The 16938-nt window shown below is 38.3% G+C and overlaps 1 protein-coding gene across 1 annotated transcript in view; it reads right to left on the bottom strand.

Annotated features, from left to right (window-relative positions):
• Positions 1-16938, bottom strand: part of ccdc88c (coiled-coil domain containing 88C) — an 80517-nt gene that overhangs the window by 47975 nt on the left and 15604 nt on the right. Inside the window, exons 4-5 of the mRNA XM_048192329.1 lie at positions 3938-4007; positions 105-163 (exon numbers count right to left, since the gene is read on the bottom strand). Coding sequence (XP_048048286.1) covers positions 105-163; positions 3938-4007 — 129 coding nt within the window. The remainder of the gene's footprint in view (positions 1-104; positions 164-3937; positions 4008-16938) is intronic.

Below are 16938 nucleotides of genomic sequence, written 5' to 3'. Positions count from 1 at the left end.
CTTTGGAAAAGCAGAGGCATGCCCAGGCATGGTGATATGGATATGATTTCCTGTACTGGTCTCAAAATGTGGGTTGGAGATTTCTGCTAATTCAAGCAGTTTACCTGAACAGCGCAGCCCAGTATCAGCAACAGCAGTCTCTTCAACTCTTCCATGCTTTTACCTGAGGGATTCAAAATAAGAATTGAGAATAAAGGTACTATAAATAAAACAACAGAAATTAAAGAACTAAACACATCAACTCTTTTACAAATCACACAAACCCTTTGAGATCATGTTATTTTGTATTACTTTTTTGAAGCTTGTGTCTGTGTGTGTTGGTGAGTTTGTTTGTGTCTGGCAGTCTTAGACTAATAAATACTCTGGAGAGAATGGAGTGGGTGTGGGGGTGCTGTCGCCATGGCAACCATTTGTTGCTCAACGCCACCCCACCCTACAGCGTACCCCCCTTTACACAGACAGCAGAGGAGGAGCTCTTTACCAGCCGTGGGGAAATTACTATTGTCCACTACAAGTGAAGCTGAATGTAAAAACACAAACATCAGAGAGCTAAACGTTGCACAGGCAAGATAAGAAACACATCAACCAGCATGTAAAAACCAGGCCTTCTGTGAAACATATTCATAATACAGTCATTTTCTGTGGAAAACATTACTCCCTTACATCTTTTCATAACTAGAATGTTGTTATCAGTAGCCCACAGAACAAAATTTACATAAATAAACTCTAATACAGCAACCAGAAAAAAAGTGAATCTCAGACTGTTTTGATAACCCATCACAAGCAGAAAATGACGCCATAACCACGATAAGGGTTAATTTTGTATATGCAAAATCATTATACAGCATTCTGTAAGTAGCAAGCATGAGCAGAGAAGGAAATCTAGTCTATGCACATACTCAAAGGTCAAACGGCAGATCAGATACATACCTCATTATAACAAAGGCCTGTTATATGTGTTTGTCAATAGTCTACTGTACATGGGTCACCTATGACACCAATTTAAATGCAAAACTTAAGGTGATGATACACGGGGCAAATTTTTGAGCAATGTTGCCGGATAATGTTGCCAAGCGATGTTACTTGGGCACTTTCCCATTGAGAATGGGCAACACATTTCGATCCAAAGTATCCAGATAGAAATTTGTAGCCCATTCTCAATGGGAAAGTGCACAAGCAACACTGCCCGGCAACATTGCTCAAAAAGTTTACCCTGTGTATCATCATCTTTACAGTATTTACAGAAGTTTAGTATATCTTCAGTAGTATATTTGCTAATAATATATTCAATAAGCAATTTAAAAGGGGTACCTCGCTGCTGGAAAAATGGGCTTTTAATAAATCTGCTAGTAGGACTGGGACAATACATCGATTCTCGATCGATACAATGAATCTGGATCGATTCTGATATTTTCACGATTGAATCGATTCTTAGCTTAGTTTTAACAGCAGATGGCGCTCTAGGCTACTTTTTAGCCGCACACTCAAATGCTGATGAACAAAACTGCTAGACAGCGATCGTTATCGTACATTCGGCTGAGTCACGTGAGTGGTTAAATATACTTGCACCTATACTTGCAATGCTTTTATGACATGAGTTTTGTAATTCGCTTCAACATTTTCGAACTTTATGAATGATTATTTTAGGTTTAAGTGGTGTGTGTAAAAGAACTGAAACCAGACAGTGTATGAGTGTTTCTAAAGTATGTATAGTAGTGCCTTCTGCTGTTGAAAACTAAGTTCAGAATCGATTCTAGAGAGAATCGCAATATCAGAATAAAATATCAGAATCGCTCCAGATTCTTTATATTGCGAATCAAAATTCTATGTATTGTCCCAGCCCTCGCTGCTAGGTAGGAATAGGTAGGAAACTTCAACACCCATAATGCACTGGGCACGATGCTGTCTAAGGTCAATCCCACCAGTCTGCTATGGATACTAGGGATGGGAAGATTAACCGATATGTATCGATACGCGGTCATGCGCGTGCACGATGCGAGTGCATCGGTAGAGCAGCAGAGGATGAATGAAATTTTGGAAGCAAATCGAGATGCATCGGTTTTTGCGAGATGCATCGTTTTTTCCGAGATACAGCTTATCCTTTTAATACAGAATGTATTTCTTTATTTATTAACAAGTGTTGTAAACCTGTTTTTTGCGCATAATTTAATCGACCTACATAAAGTAGGCCTAAGCAACGGACTTGCGGATGTGTGTAGACTACAACTCAGTGTATCAGCTGCGCGGATGAAGCCAGTGATGCACCCAAAGGTAGTTGTCAGGAAGCGCGAGGAGTAAGCAAAACAAACATGTCGGACGCCGAGATAATTTATCCTCCACTGAATTTTAAATCTAAAGTTTGGGAACACTATGGATTTTACAAGAAAGACGGACGACTTGACAAGACAGATGCAATTTGTAAAATGTGCCACGCATCTGTAAAATACACGGGCAGTACGACTAATCTGATATCTCACTTGAAAAGTCAGTTTGTAAAAAAGTATTGGTTTTACTTGGTTAATAAATAATCAAACTAATTCAATGGCACCGCATCCTCTTTCACATCACCACATAAACTTGATCTAATTAGCTAGTGCTGAATTATCGCATCGTATCGTGATATGGGTGTGAATCGTATCGTATTGCATCGCAAAATGCCACACATGTATCGTTAATATATTGGATCGGATACTTTGTATCGAGATGCGTATCGGATCGGCATTATACCTTAGATGCCCAACCCTAATGGATACGCTTGACCAAATCCCACCTTGCTTTAGGAGGAAATACTTCTTGGCAAACTTTTAGTTTTAACGTTGTCAACTTGCATTGTTACTGGGTGCAAGAATTACATGACGGAAAATCTGAAAACTCCCCATGTTTGTAGCCAAAATTTCCAACTGGATGACCATGAACAAAGTATTGTAGACCATACGGAAGGGAAAAACTGAAAGAAACTGCCGTTCTGTCAGTTCCACCCGAAGCAAAACATCATTGCGTACAGGTAAGAAAGCTGTCGCCATGATGTTTTTTGTTTTTTTTCAGTGATAAACCTACCCTTACAGTAACTGTTCTGCTAATAAACCTCAGCAGATCTGACCACCTGTGTGCAGATATACAAAAATGCTGGAGTTTTCTCAAAAGCCCTGAAGCTTTTACTGAGAAATACACGTATATACACTACGGACATTGTAACAACACAAAGCGGGGTTGAAAAATCGGCAAAGTTACTCTATATTTTTACTCTATATCACTTGCTAACACCATCTATACATTTTTTATTACACAGCTCTCTTGATTCTGACTGCAAGCATTGCAGCATTCTACAGTCAAATAACTTTGTAAATTGACAGATTAAAGCTTTATAATTGACTAATCCCAGACCATATTTCCTAGTTGTTCTGGTTTCATGTCTCTTGCTGCTCTGCTGTCAACAGCAAGATCCCCAGTCAGCACTCAGGGCTGGGCTTGGTCCCAAGAAGCTTCCTCTGGCCTTTTTCCTTTCCTCCTGCCATTACAAGGTCCACAACACGTGTTTCCTTCCCCAGACAGCCCGAACCTTGTCCGCACGCCCCCATATCAGAAGGTGAAAGGGTGTTTATGAAGGCTGGTGTGTGCGAGTGAGGTGGTAAATGAGGAGCTTTGATCAGTAGGGTGTACGTTTTGCTTTGGGGCATGACAGTAAGTGGTAGTAGGTGATTTATAGTTACAATATTGAAGATACAGCAACTGATCCAGATAAAAGTTAGCTTTCTGAAGATATAAATACATTCATTGTACATATATTTAAATGTAGCTGAATTGAAACAATGCAGTTTATGAACATTATAGAACATTTACAATTTTTAATCTAAAAATGTACTTAGTCAAACCAGAAAGGCACCCATTTTGTACCACAATCTAGTGGCTTATTTATAATTCCATGACTGAGCAATACCTGATAATGGGTCCTTGGCAATGGCCAGCACATTGGGCAGGTTCATGACGATGAGCTGCTGAAGATGCTCCTGAAAGAAAAAACAAAACATGCTTATTGTAAATGGGTAGACATGGAAACTTTCAGTGCACTGTGATGGCACCTTAAGCAAATAACCTATGTAAAAAGGCAACAGTAAAAGGACGAAGTACGCACGAATCAGACTGAGAGATAGCCGGGCAGGCTGGGTGTCAATATTTGGGACAAGTACCTAAAACAGGGTCAATGGTAACGTGGGAACAGGAAACTCCTACTCACAAACAGACAGGCAGGAAATCAAAATGGAAATGGGATGCATTAGCAGCCCCAGACGAGGTACGTCTTGGGTGGAGAACATCAAATTCCAACATACAGGGAAAATATGAGCTAGGCAATATTTAAAAAATATTTAAAGGGGAGGAAAGAAAAAAAAAGAGACTGAATTGAGGGAATAAACATGCAGGAGTGTACGTGTGCCCATGTACTAATGGACTTGACCTCAGGCACAATGGCCTCCAGGGCAACAAAGCTCAACAAAAGTACACAATGAACAAGACCAAACAGGTCTAATTGACCAAACCCTTCATTCCCAAACACACTTAGATAAGAGCACTGACATCAGCGACAGAATTACACACCAGATTTATTGTTTCTGTGCAACTGACATGAAATTATATTCGAGAATCATTTTTGAAAGCAGAACCATGCTTTATCACAGATCTTGTGGGGATTATTTATATTACACATTCACATAAAACATGATTTTATACATAATAATGTGTTTTATATCATTTTAAAGGATTAGTTCACTTCTGAATTCAAATTTCCTGATAATTTACTCACCCCCATGTCATCCAAGATGTTCATGTCTTTCTTTTTTCAGTCAAAAAGAAATTAAGGTTTCTGAGGAAAACATTCCAGGATTTTTCTCCATATAGTGGACTTCACTGGGGTTCAACGGGTTGAAGGTCCAAATTGCAGTTTCAAAGAGCTCTACACGATCCCAAATGAGAAATAAGGGTCTTATCTAGCAAAACGTTTGGTCATTTTCTAAAAAAAGTAAACATTTTATACTTTTTATACTACAAAATCTCTTCTTGCACTGCTCTGCGATGTGCCACGCATTACCTACCCAATGTTTACAAAGCGAACGTGCAAAGACTAAGTCAAAACGGCGTTACAAAAACAAACAAAAAAAAGTGCAAGACCAGCATTTGTGGTTAAAAAGTATATACACTTTTTTTTGTTTTGTTTAAGAAAATGACCGATCGCTTCACTAGATACGACCCTTATTCCTTGGCTGGGATCATGTAGAGTTCTTTAAAACTGCAATTTGGATCTTCAACCCATTGAACCCCAGTGAAGTCCACTTTATGGAGAAAAATCCTGGAATGTTTTCTTTTCGACTGAAGAAAGAAAGACAAAGATCTTGGATGACATGGGGGTGAGTAAATTATCAGGAAATTTTAATTCTGAAGTGAACCAAGTTTTAAAATTGATATTATAGTCCATGTTTGGTTCCATTCTGTTGTGCTTTGTCTTACTATTTTTGAATGTAAGAACACATCTGCACGTAAACAAGCCTGATTAAACAGGACATCCTTACAACGGATTAGACATAAAAGGCAACCCACTGACTAGTCAGTTTCCAAATATGTGGTTCTGTACATCCCTAGTTTTAACAAATTCATGTCATGCTATAGGCACTAGGCAGATGGACACACACTCTCACCCAAGTGCATGGCTACACAGCTAATGAGAAAGTGTGCTATCCCATTTGACATCATCAAGCCTGGACCGCCTGCTGACAACTCCATCTTCATCTCACAGGAGTGACTCCCAGGGGAGGTCTTTGTGTATAGAGACCAGAGACATGACCCTCATCCAGTATAATAGAGCCGCCCCAGCTGAGGCCAGGGCCAGACCACACTGCCTTTGTCAAAACAGAGGCCTGCGAGCATTCCTTTCTTTACTGCCGTCCTCACAAACACTGAGAATACTTCAAATGTAACGAACCAAAAACTTATAGGTAAAGGAGTTTTAGCCTAATACATTGGTTTAAACCAGTTAATTGGCAGATAAACTCTTTGGATTGTTATGAGACACGGGACATAAGAACCAGTAGGCTTTGACATCATAACTGGTACTTAAATGAAATTTTAATAATTTATAAAACATTTAGGGCCCTTTGATATACTGTACGTAATTTTTTCCCCCTCAAATTCTATTTTTACCAAATTCTGTTTTCTAATTTTCTAAGTTTTCTGGATTCCATTTTAATGGTTTAATTACATTATAATAATCAAAAAGCATGTCTAATTAACTGAATTCTAAAAAAACGAAATGCATTAAATAAAAAATGTATTTTTATGAAAAAAAAAAACAATTCTGAAATTGTTGCATATTTTGCTTTTCTGGCAATCAAATGAATGCATAACATTTATTTTTTAATCATGAAATTAATTTTTTTGTCAAACAATAGAGCTTTACTGTTAAAATTAAAACATGGAAGAAAAACTGAGATTATTCCTTAAAAAATATAGTATATACACCGCGTTTCTGCGTCATTTCAGAGACACAGACATGCAGGATTCATTTAAATAGTCTTTTTGCGGTTTTATATTCACAGACACTAATCTATATCGCGATTTAATTTGATTTAAGTGTGCTGGCCTGTTTTTTATTCATTCATCAAAAATTTGACAAATTCCATGACATTCCGCAATAAATAGTAAATTTCGTTTTTATGGCAGGATTCTGAGATTCCGTCCACGTTTTTTGCATTGCGGAAATCGTAGGGCCCTACATCAGACATTTTCTACATATCATCAAAACTAATGTTTCTTTACAATATATGCAAGACGAACCTTACAATCCACTTGAGTATTCTTGTCGTTCCTGTATTTTCAGGACCACTGATGTAAAACCACTTCTGAGATAACTATGCACACAGGAACAAGCAAGGCACTCTGGGAAGAAACTTAAGTGTTTTTGACTGACAGCCAGTCTGGTGTGTATAATTACATAAAGGTGCACGTTTCAACTTGAGAGGAGAAAAAGCTCTTTACGGTGTTTGATGATTCGACAGCTGCACCATGATGGGGCGTGTGCAGTAGTTTCACGTTAGGCGGTCTCTTCATAAACACCTCATTCTTTAATGGCCGGTTAACCTGATCACTGCTGCTAAATTCAAGCAGGCTAATTACTAGATTTGAGTCATATGCAAGACGAGGAGGCTTTCATGCCAGCATCAGTATCTGGTTTCAACTAACAGCTGAGGATGGAAAAAATGATGAAGGATCAGTTAACATTCCTTACCTAACAGAGACAGGCTTAGGGAACTTAAGTTTCCTACATGATTTCAGATACATTACCATTTTAGAAACTACTGCAAATACACAAAACAAAAAGAGAACAACTCTAAATGTAATGTCACCACAAAGATAACCTTTCATCATAGCAGATAATAACAAGACGACACTGGACCTGCAACTGCATCATTACTGAAAATTACCTGCCTGAAGTAAATTATTGATGGACATGTATCCATATCAGAGTGCCAGCAAGGTGTTGGTTGAAAGACTAACCTCCCAACTTCTAATCTAGCCAAAGCCCTTTGAAAACAAAATGACTATTAAGGAACACAAAATTCTAATATAGCTGCGAGCAGCAATTATCAGGGTTCAAGCACTTTAAGGCCTTTAAGTACATGTGTAAAAAGGTACAGTATAATGTTTAAATTAGCAAGCCTGTAACCATCTCGATCATAGATGGAAAAGACCATTTACAGCCAATAATTTACCATAGGAAATATATGGTTTATAAAGCTCCAATCTCCAATATTTAACAAACGATTCGATGTACAGCGGCGGTCCTAGAGGCAAAGTTGCTCAGAATGAGGAGTTCTACCATGTGGTATGAATGTTGTGGACTTGTGCGAAAAACTGTGCAATACACAAGCCAAACATGCCCAGTGAGTTTCATTCTGATCGACCACCATTAACCTTGTCTGACAGCTGCTCAAACTTCATTGGCCGATGGCGGACATTTTTTTGAGGTATGTCAATGTCCCCATAGACAATCATGGCAACTTGGACAAAGACACTGCATGCCAATTTTCAAGCCAATCGGACTAACGGTGAAGTACTTTGTCAAGCCATTGTCAAGTTTTTTTTTTTTTTTTGCTGTTATAGCACCATCAAGTAGCCCGTCACCGCATCCTTTTCGCATGACCACAGAATAAGTTATTACATAGGTGTGCTGAGTTTGGTGAAAATATCTCATTCCATTCATGAGTTGTAGCTATTTTAGTAAAAGTGGCTCCCCCTACTTAAAATGTTTTGGCGGCCCTTAGAATTAGTGAATTGAAATTTCAACCTTTTTTTGATAATTATTGACAATCAGGCTCCAGAGAATCTCACTGCACAGGTTTGGTTCTGACCAGGCCAAAAACCTAGGACTAGTTAGCAAAAGTAAATACCTGAAAATTTCATAGAACGATGAGCGAATCCGAGGCATGCATCGTGTCCACCTTGAGCCAGGGATTTCAACGATATGAAACACTTGAGACACTATAAGAACACTTAAGGAGTTGAGCCATTTCGTACTTTTGACTGCTGTAGCGCCCCCGTCAGGCCAATCCGGGCGAGCCTTGGTGACGTTGTAGACGGTGTGAGTACTACCAGCCCTCAAAAGTTTCACGTCTCTACGACTTACAGTTTGGTCTGCCCGATCACTTTTATGGGAGAATGCTGATCCTTGGAAATTTTAACAATTACAATAGGGTTTCAGCGCTACACCCGTAATAAAAAGGAGGAAAATCAAAGCGAAAAGAGCGGAAGGAATAGCGTGAAACCAATGTTTTGATTTCACACTGAGGAAATATGGGAGTGCTGGTTTTGCTGGCCTCCTAAACTTCACTAAACATTCAAATGGCATTTTCCACTGTAAAATCAGGACAACGACGATAACCTTGGCACCTTCATACTTTGTTACGTCATTGGAACATCCACTAAAAATGGTGGTTTGGCATGAGGTCATGATGCAACTGGTCAGAATAGTTGGAGCTCATTTCCTCTGTTGCCATGTGGAACAATGCCTGAACGGTAAAGTAGGACAGGAGCACTTGTACTGTTCAGACCTTTGGCTCTGGGGCTACCCACCCCCTGCTGGCTTCAGCATTATGAGCCAGTGCGGTCAACACATGATCATTATCTATATATTGGGAGTGGACATTGGCATTCAGAATGGCTTTGACACAAATAGTCTAAACTGATCTTAAAAACAACATGAAATCAAAATTAACTCCACTTACTTCTTTACACAAATGTTCCTGCTTATATTGATCAGTGCGGTTTCATCAGTGCATGTTATTTTATGGGGAAAATAAGTTCAAAATGTTACTTTCCTCACATCTGATGTTATGTTTCTGCTGACATGATCAAAGTTGTACGGGCTGGGAACAATCAAATCCAATTATATCATAACCTAACATGATTCCATCTAATCACATCCACTGATAAAACCAAGTCCCACCCTACATTACTTCCTGCTGTTAAAATGTGTCCCATTACAGGAGTCAAATGCACTGCGAATAGAGTTTCATGTATTTAAATTATATGTTATGTGTACGCTACCATTCAAAAGTTTTGGGTTTGCAATTCTATTTTAAATAAATCCTGTTTTTTTTTATTTTCCATTCATCAAACAATCATAAAAATAAAAAAAAATGCATCAGACTTTCCACAAAAATACTAAGCAGCACAACTGTTTTCTACATTGATAATAATCAAAAATGTTTCTTGAGCATCAAATCAGCATATTAGAATGATTTCTGAACGATCATGTGACAAAATTCCGCTTTGACGTGAATTAAAGGTGCCCTAGAACCAACTTTACAAGATGTAATATAAGTCTAAGGTGTCCCCTGAATGTGTCTGAAGTTTCAGTTCAAAATACCCCATAGATTTTTTTTTATTAATTTTTTTAACTGCCTATTTTGGGGCATCATTAACTATGCACCGATTCAGGCTGCGGCCCCTTTAAATCGCGCGCTCCCTGCCCCCGAGCTCTCAACTATAAAAAAGTGTATTTACAAAGTTCACACAGCTAATATAACCCTCAAATGGATCTTTACAAGATGTTTGTCATGCATACTGCATGCATGCGTCGGATTATGTGAGTATAGTATTTATTTGGATGTTTACATTTGATTCTGAACGAGTTTGATAGTGATCCGTGGCTAACGGGCTAATGCTACACTGTTGGAGAGATTTATAAAGAATGAAGTTGTGTTTATGCATTATACAGACTGCAAGTGTTTTAAAATGAAAATAGCGACGGCTCTCTTGTCTCCATGAATACAGTAATAAACAATGGTAACTTTAACCACATTTATCAGTACATTAGCAACATGCTAACGAAACATTTAGAAAGACAATTTACAAATCTCACTAAAAATATCATGTTATCATGGATCATATCAGTTATTATTGCTCCATCTGCCATTTTTCGCTATTGTTCTTGCTTGCTTACCTAGTCTGATGATTCAGCTGTGCACAGATCCAGACGTTAATACTGGCTGCCCTTGTCTAATGCCTTGAACATGGGCTGGCATATGCAAATATTGGGGTCAAACATATTAATGATCCAGACTGTTACGTAACAGTCGGTGTTATGTTGAGATTCGCCTGTTCTTCAGAGGTCTTTTAAACAAATGAGATTTACACAAGAAGGAGGAAACAATGGTGTTTGAAACTCAATGTATGTCTTTTCCATGTACTGAACTCCTGTTATTCAACTATGCCAAGGTAAATTCAATTTTTGATTCTAGGGGACCTTTAAGAAGGAGAAACATGAGAAATATTGGATTGAGTATTGACAAAAAAAAGAAAAAAAAAGAAAAAGGTACACATCACTCTTCATCTAAGATGAAAGGGTGGATGGAGAAAAGGGCTGTGGGGGGCCATGGGACCCCTCTCCAGTAGAAATAAATCAATAACACAGCAGTGATGGAGCTCTGGGATCAACACTACTGCCAATCACATTTCTTCCACTGAACATCAAGGAACATCAGCAGCTGCTTCTTTGCCCAGTGAGACAATACCAGAAAACTAATGGTCTCAGAAAAATGAATCTCTGTAATAAACTGTTCAGGGTCACTGAGTATGTACATGCTCCCTGTAAGGATGCTATTTTGGATTCCAAATGCAAATAAATATTTAGTTTGATGGGTAGAAAGTCAAAGCAAATTGACCGTTCATGCTTATCACAATACAAACATGACTAGAATAGGCCAAGCTCAGATGAATAGAAGTGAGTAACGGGAGTATTCAGAGCCATTGTGTTCCATTCTGAGACTGCAGCCATCACAGATACAGGAATGAGGAAACGCAAGAATACTTCACACGAGAAACCGGAGAATGTTTGAGACTGTACTGTTGCTGGACAATAAACAAACGCATACAAAAGGCTTACTTCACTAAACTATGGTTGCAAATCTGTATTTCAGTCATTTATTTTGTAAATCTAAACAGAGCCCCAGATGGGTTCTTTGGAAGGGATTTAGATTTTTTTTAATAAAATTTACTTTTTTTACATTTGATGTGTTAGTTTATATGCAAACTAGGGTGTTGCAATATACCAGAAATGACAATAACAGGGATATTTTAAAAATATTATTATTATATGTTCTTATTTCTTCTTCTTTCTTCTTTTTCCTTCTTCTTCTTCTTCTTATTCTTATTATTATTATTATTATTATTATTATTATTATTATTATTATTATTAATAATAATGTTTATATTACACAATACACATACAATAATACTGTAAATAATTGGTTGGATTTTACTGATATATTTTTTCACAGATAACGATAAAATCATTACTGTAAATCATTTTGGCCACGACAATAGTGTAGTGAAAATCTGATATAATGACAGCCCTATTGCAAACACACACACATATAATATATATATATATATATATATATATATATATATATATATATATATATATATATATATATATATATAAATTTTCTCAGCAAACACGCATATCTTCAAACGAGGCACCATTTTCCCAAAACAATAGACAAATACAAAACAAAAAAATTGTGTTCTTGCACCTGAAATGTACAAAATCCATGCTGCTCTGAAAAACTTTATTAAAATTATTAATCATCATTGTTTTAAATAAAGCGTATTATGAGTTTTCAGTGTATCTGAATGTTTTATGGGCTTAAAGTTACTTCATAGTCTAAAGTTATGGTTTTGTATTAATCGTTTTGAGAAATGTGTTTTCAGTAAATGTGTCTTAGCAGCTTGGAGAAAGTGCAAGTTTCATTTTCTAATTTTACACTGGAGAAAAGTGAAGCAAATGTGTCCCATTGTCATGATTGACACACATGCTGGTGCCAAAAAGGGGCTGATCAATGATCATGGTGGTCCTCTCCTCTGTTACAGTGACCCAGATTGCAGTTTCGCCTGAGGGTTCTTCATAGAATATGCAATGGAGAAACCCACAAATGATCAATATCTAATTCACCAGACCAGATCATGCCACATGTTCACCCTGAGCTGTGGTTATGATTTAGACTTTGGCACAGCTTGATTTAGATTGCTCAAATAGCAAATGTCTACGTTTGTTTATACCCGTTTGTGTTACTGAAAGCGAAGGTCAATTTTACCAAATTTGTGGCCCCATTTCTATGTGTACTAAGTGACCCTGTGTTCTATATTCACCCTCCTGTGGAATAAACCACAGGCTGACTACTGCTCTGTACATGAACACACACCCACATGGTAGATAGGTTAAAATAAGCCCAATCCACTGAGCTCCTGTACAAACACTGCAGACAACATTAGAACCTAAACAGTTCTTTATATTCTCAGAATGGCGTGTTTTCAAAAGCTCCAGATATACTGCATATGAGGGTGTGAGAGATCTCATGCCACGAGATCTCGCAAGATTAAAATGTGGCGATGTGTCACACGATATTGCCATGATTGATTATGAGGGTGAAATTAGGACAGAATATGCCACCGCTAAGTTTACATTACGCCTCCACTGTCGTTTTGCTTTTTATAGAAATAAAAACCATTTAATTCAGTTGGATAACAGTCGCTTCAATCCCATCCAGCTCATCTTACATGAGCTGCAGTCTTGTACATAGTGCAGCAGGAATCAGAGATCACTGATCATGTGACGAGATGACTGACAAGACCATGTCGGAGGATTCGTTGCACAACAGAGCCTAACGTCTGACAAATGTCTTGTATTGAAGAACTGGCGCTCAGCACCACCACTCTCTATTCAAAGCGAAAGTAAAACGCGAGCACGTATTCAACGGCGTTCCCTATAGATATGGTTCACCTGCACTGCATCGCTAGATGCTAGGTATATTTTCATTTCATACCAACTTTAATCTTTATTGCAGTGTTTCATATTTAAGTTAATTTAAAGTCCCCCTGTAGTCAATAATTTTATCTCTAAAAACTCATCTTTGACCACCAAAATGACATATTTATACGTTTTTTCCTGTAATTTTTTTTTATCATGCCTTAAAATAGCTTGAATGTAACTCTACACCCTTGCTTCATTTAGTATACGCAGATCTAAGAATATGCTAATTAGCCCCGCCTCCACTCACTCACACAAGCTCAGAGATCCACTCGGTCAACTTACTGAGGTAAACGCTGCACAATGGTATCGCTTTTTACAACGTCGGACACATAACGGTAATTAATATGATTAGCCTTTTGCTTGACTACATTATCAAACAGCTAATAATGTGTTGCCAATGTTACACAAACCATGAATGTCAGGCATAAAGTTCATCATAACATCGTAATATATCGTAATATCACACACACCCTATATTGCTAAATATACCTAATTTTTCATATAAACAAAAAAAAAATTACCGGTATGTCTTCTCGAGACTCCCCTGCTTCGCAGCATGCTAAACATGCTAAAGCCCACCCACACGTTGACGTGATTGGTTACAAGGTAGTTTGCGACATAAGAAACACCAGAAACTTCAAACCGCATTTTTGAAACCGTCTTTAGATCACTGCAGTTTTAAAGAGAAAATACTCAGCAATGATGTTGACTTATGAATTTGCACATGGTTTGTCTTAAAGCATTTTAAAAACACAACATAGACATATAAACAACATTAAAAACTTGATTTTTTTTTTTTTACCACAGAGGGACTTTGGCCAATATCCAATATGTTGTGTATCTCTCTAAAGGACATAAAGGAAATCAGTGGTCCTTCACGTTCAAAGCAGAACATTTGGATCATTTTTTTTAAACACACAATATAGCAGTGTCAGTCACACCGTTTTTGTTTTAGGATGTGTAATTTGAGCCCATATTCAAGGATCTATTGGTAGAATGTAGGGAGACATAAAAGCTGGAAACCACATAAAGACCAAGACCTCACATAGTGTCCAAACAGACGAGCATAAATAAATAAGTCACTAACAAGTGAACAAACTGTACACAAAGAGCCCAGGTGAGCGCTGCTGCTGCTGTGTGACGCAGTCACATGTGATGTCACCACTTCCTGTTATCAGAAATCTTATTGCTTTTTTTGAAATCTTCACAAAGCCCTAAGACCAAAATAACAGCAAAGCATAATGCACACATAAAGTATTTAGGTTTCTGTAGTTGCTGAGGCAACTTTTTAAAGTCAAGAAAACTCAGAATTAAAGGATTCAACCCCAAATCCCTGTACAGAACAAAAACACAAATGGCTTAGAAAGGGAAACCTAATTCTTACAGGCTCTGTATGTGCGTGGACACACCAGCTTTCACCTCCCATTGACTCCGAGGGCAACAGCAGGGACAGAAGGGAGAGAAAGAGAGGCATTCCAGACTCCCTGGCAACTCCAATTGACCTAGAGAGCCATACCACCTCCCTCTTTACCCCAATTCTTTATTAAATAAAAGCAGCCTAGTGGAACCTCCCCCCACCACTGTGCCATTCCACAGAGGTAGAGTGACCACCACAGCAGCTGTACCAAATCTGAGTAGATGTTCAGATCCCGGCACCTATCTAGGGACCAAAAATACACCCCAGCGGAGGAGAAAGAGACTTCTTGACTTGACCGAGAGGAGGGGGGCTATGGGGGCTTCAACTATTACCTTTTAAAGAAGTTTGATCTTTGACCAGTGACCTACAGAGGACATGTTTGCTACATGTGTCCCATTCGGAAGCAACAGATGTCCATCAAAGACGGGGAAGGCTAGAGTTGCTCCATATGGCAGCTAATAAATAGAGAAACTTTCAGTCTGGAGTTATCTGGAGCAAAAACAAGGGGCGACAATAGACATACATACACACAGATCTCTTAAAACAATACAGACTCAGACATGACCTGATTTATGCAAACAAGCATCATATATAATGAGCATGTATAATGTGTAACGGCAACGGTTAAAAAAAGAAAAAAAAAGTTTGTTGTTGAGAGTTGTGTCTTGTCGGAATGATTAACTTTGTGTACTGTTGAATGAATATTAGTCAGAATGGCAAGAAAATACTACTTATTTAGCCAGTTTATGAGGCGACAAGTTTGTCAACTACATTTCCCATCATTCTCTGAAGCAGATAAGATATGATAACATACACAGATAAGAATTAATTACATACCAAACATCATGTCCTAATCAGTCTCTAATCAATGTTAAATCAGGAGTTTGTCCTGCTGCTAATACCACACAACACTCGAGCCGCACTAGGAAAACCATAAAAAGCATGCTGTGTAATGTAGCATCATGGAGGTAGTGAAATTCAAGGTACACGTTTTATGCTGTGCAAAGCGTTATGAGTATGAGAGAGCGTACAAACACTCTACACACCATTCTGATTGGCAGTTAATTGTGATTGTGTCATTCAGTGTAAACAGACAAATTGTTTGTTGCTGAAATCTTGTTGCTTCACACCTGGTCAGGCCATGTGCATCAATTGCTCTTAATTTTGTTGCACTAGCAAGTGACAAAGTGAATAAGAATTTCTCTTATTGCATTGTAATTACAACTTCCAAAGTCATACAGCAAGTAGAAAACTCCCAGGAAGACTTGAAAAAGACTCATTAGGATTTTACATTACAGCTTTTCCTGAGCCTGATCTCCATTCTTTTGCACAACGAGTGAAACTCCGATCTCATTACACACATGAAAACATGATGTGCCAAAGTCTGCAGTAGCAAACGTTCTGGTCTATCAGCTTGGAAATACACAGACAAGTAATTGGACAAGTCACTTTTGTGTAGAGAAAATCTTTGTATCGTGTAATTGTTAAGTGCTGGCAGAGATGAGAAAGAGAAGAGGCAGAGAAAATGCAAGAGATGGAGACTGTAAAAGACTGTTTAAACCAGTCCAGGGGGGTTTGTTTTTGGGTTTCCCACAGCAGTCTGTCTCTGGAGGGGGTTTCCTGTGTTCAGGGACAAACACACAGGCCTTTTAAAGGTAGTGAACAGGAACAAGTGTATGTTCATATCAAAGCGACATTTTGAGTACTAAATTAGTCAGGCATAACGAGACAGCCAAAATGACGTGTCATATCTACATCCTGAACTGAAGCAGATCATGCAGAAATGAAATGAAGTGTTCGAGGAGAGCCCAGGTATATGGCAAAAGGGAAACTGTACACCTCTGGGAACAGCCATGTCATCTCCACTGTACGCGAGCAAACAAAGAGCTGGCAAGCTAGCTCAAAGAGACACCTCCCTTCTTTCAGAGCTACATTGAAGCGAAACCTGTAAAAACCCGCCAAATGTGTGAGGAACGGCAATTCGACACATGACTGTCCTCATTTACAGGCTTGCGTGAGGATTATTGACAAATTCTACATATGAGTCTTAACCACATCCTTTCAGACAGCTAGTGAACTGAATCAAACTGAGCAGATTGTGCATGTGGCGACAGTGAAGAGGGGTTTATGCTTTCACAATATTGCATATGGAACCGAGGAA

The sequence above is a fragment of the Megalobrama amblycephala genome, linkage group LG5, assembly GCF_018812025.1.
Source record: "Megalobrama amblycephala isolate DHTTF-2021 linkage group LG5, ASM1881202v1, whole genome shotgun sequence".
Taxonomy (NCBI): Eukaryota; Metazoa; Chordata; class Actinopteri; order Cypriniformes; family Xenocyprididae; genus Megalobrama; species Megalobrama amblycephala.
This window is presented reverse-complemented; position numbering and strand designations above follow the sequence as displayed.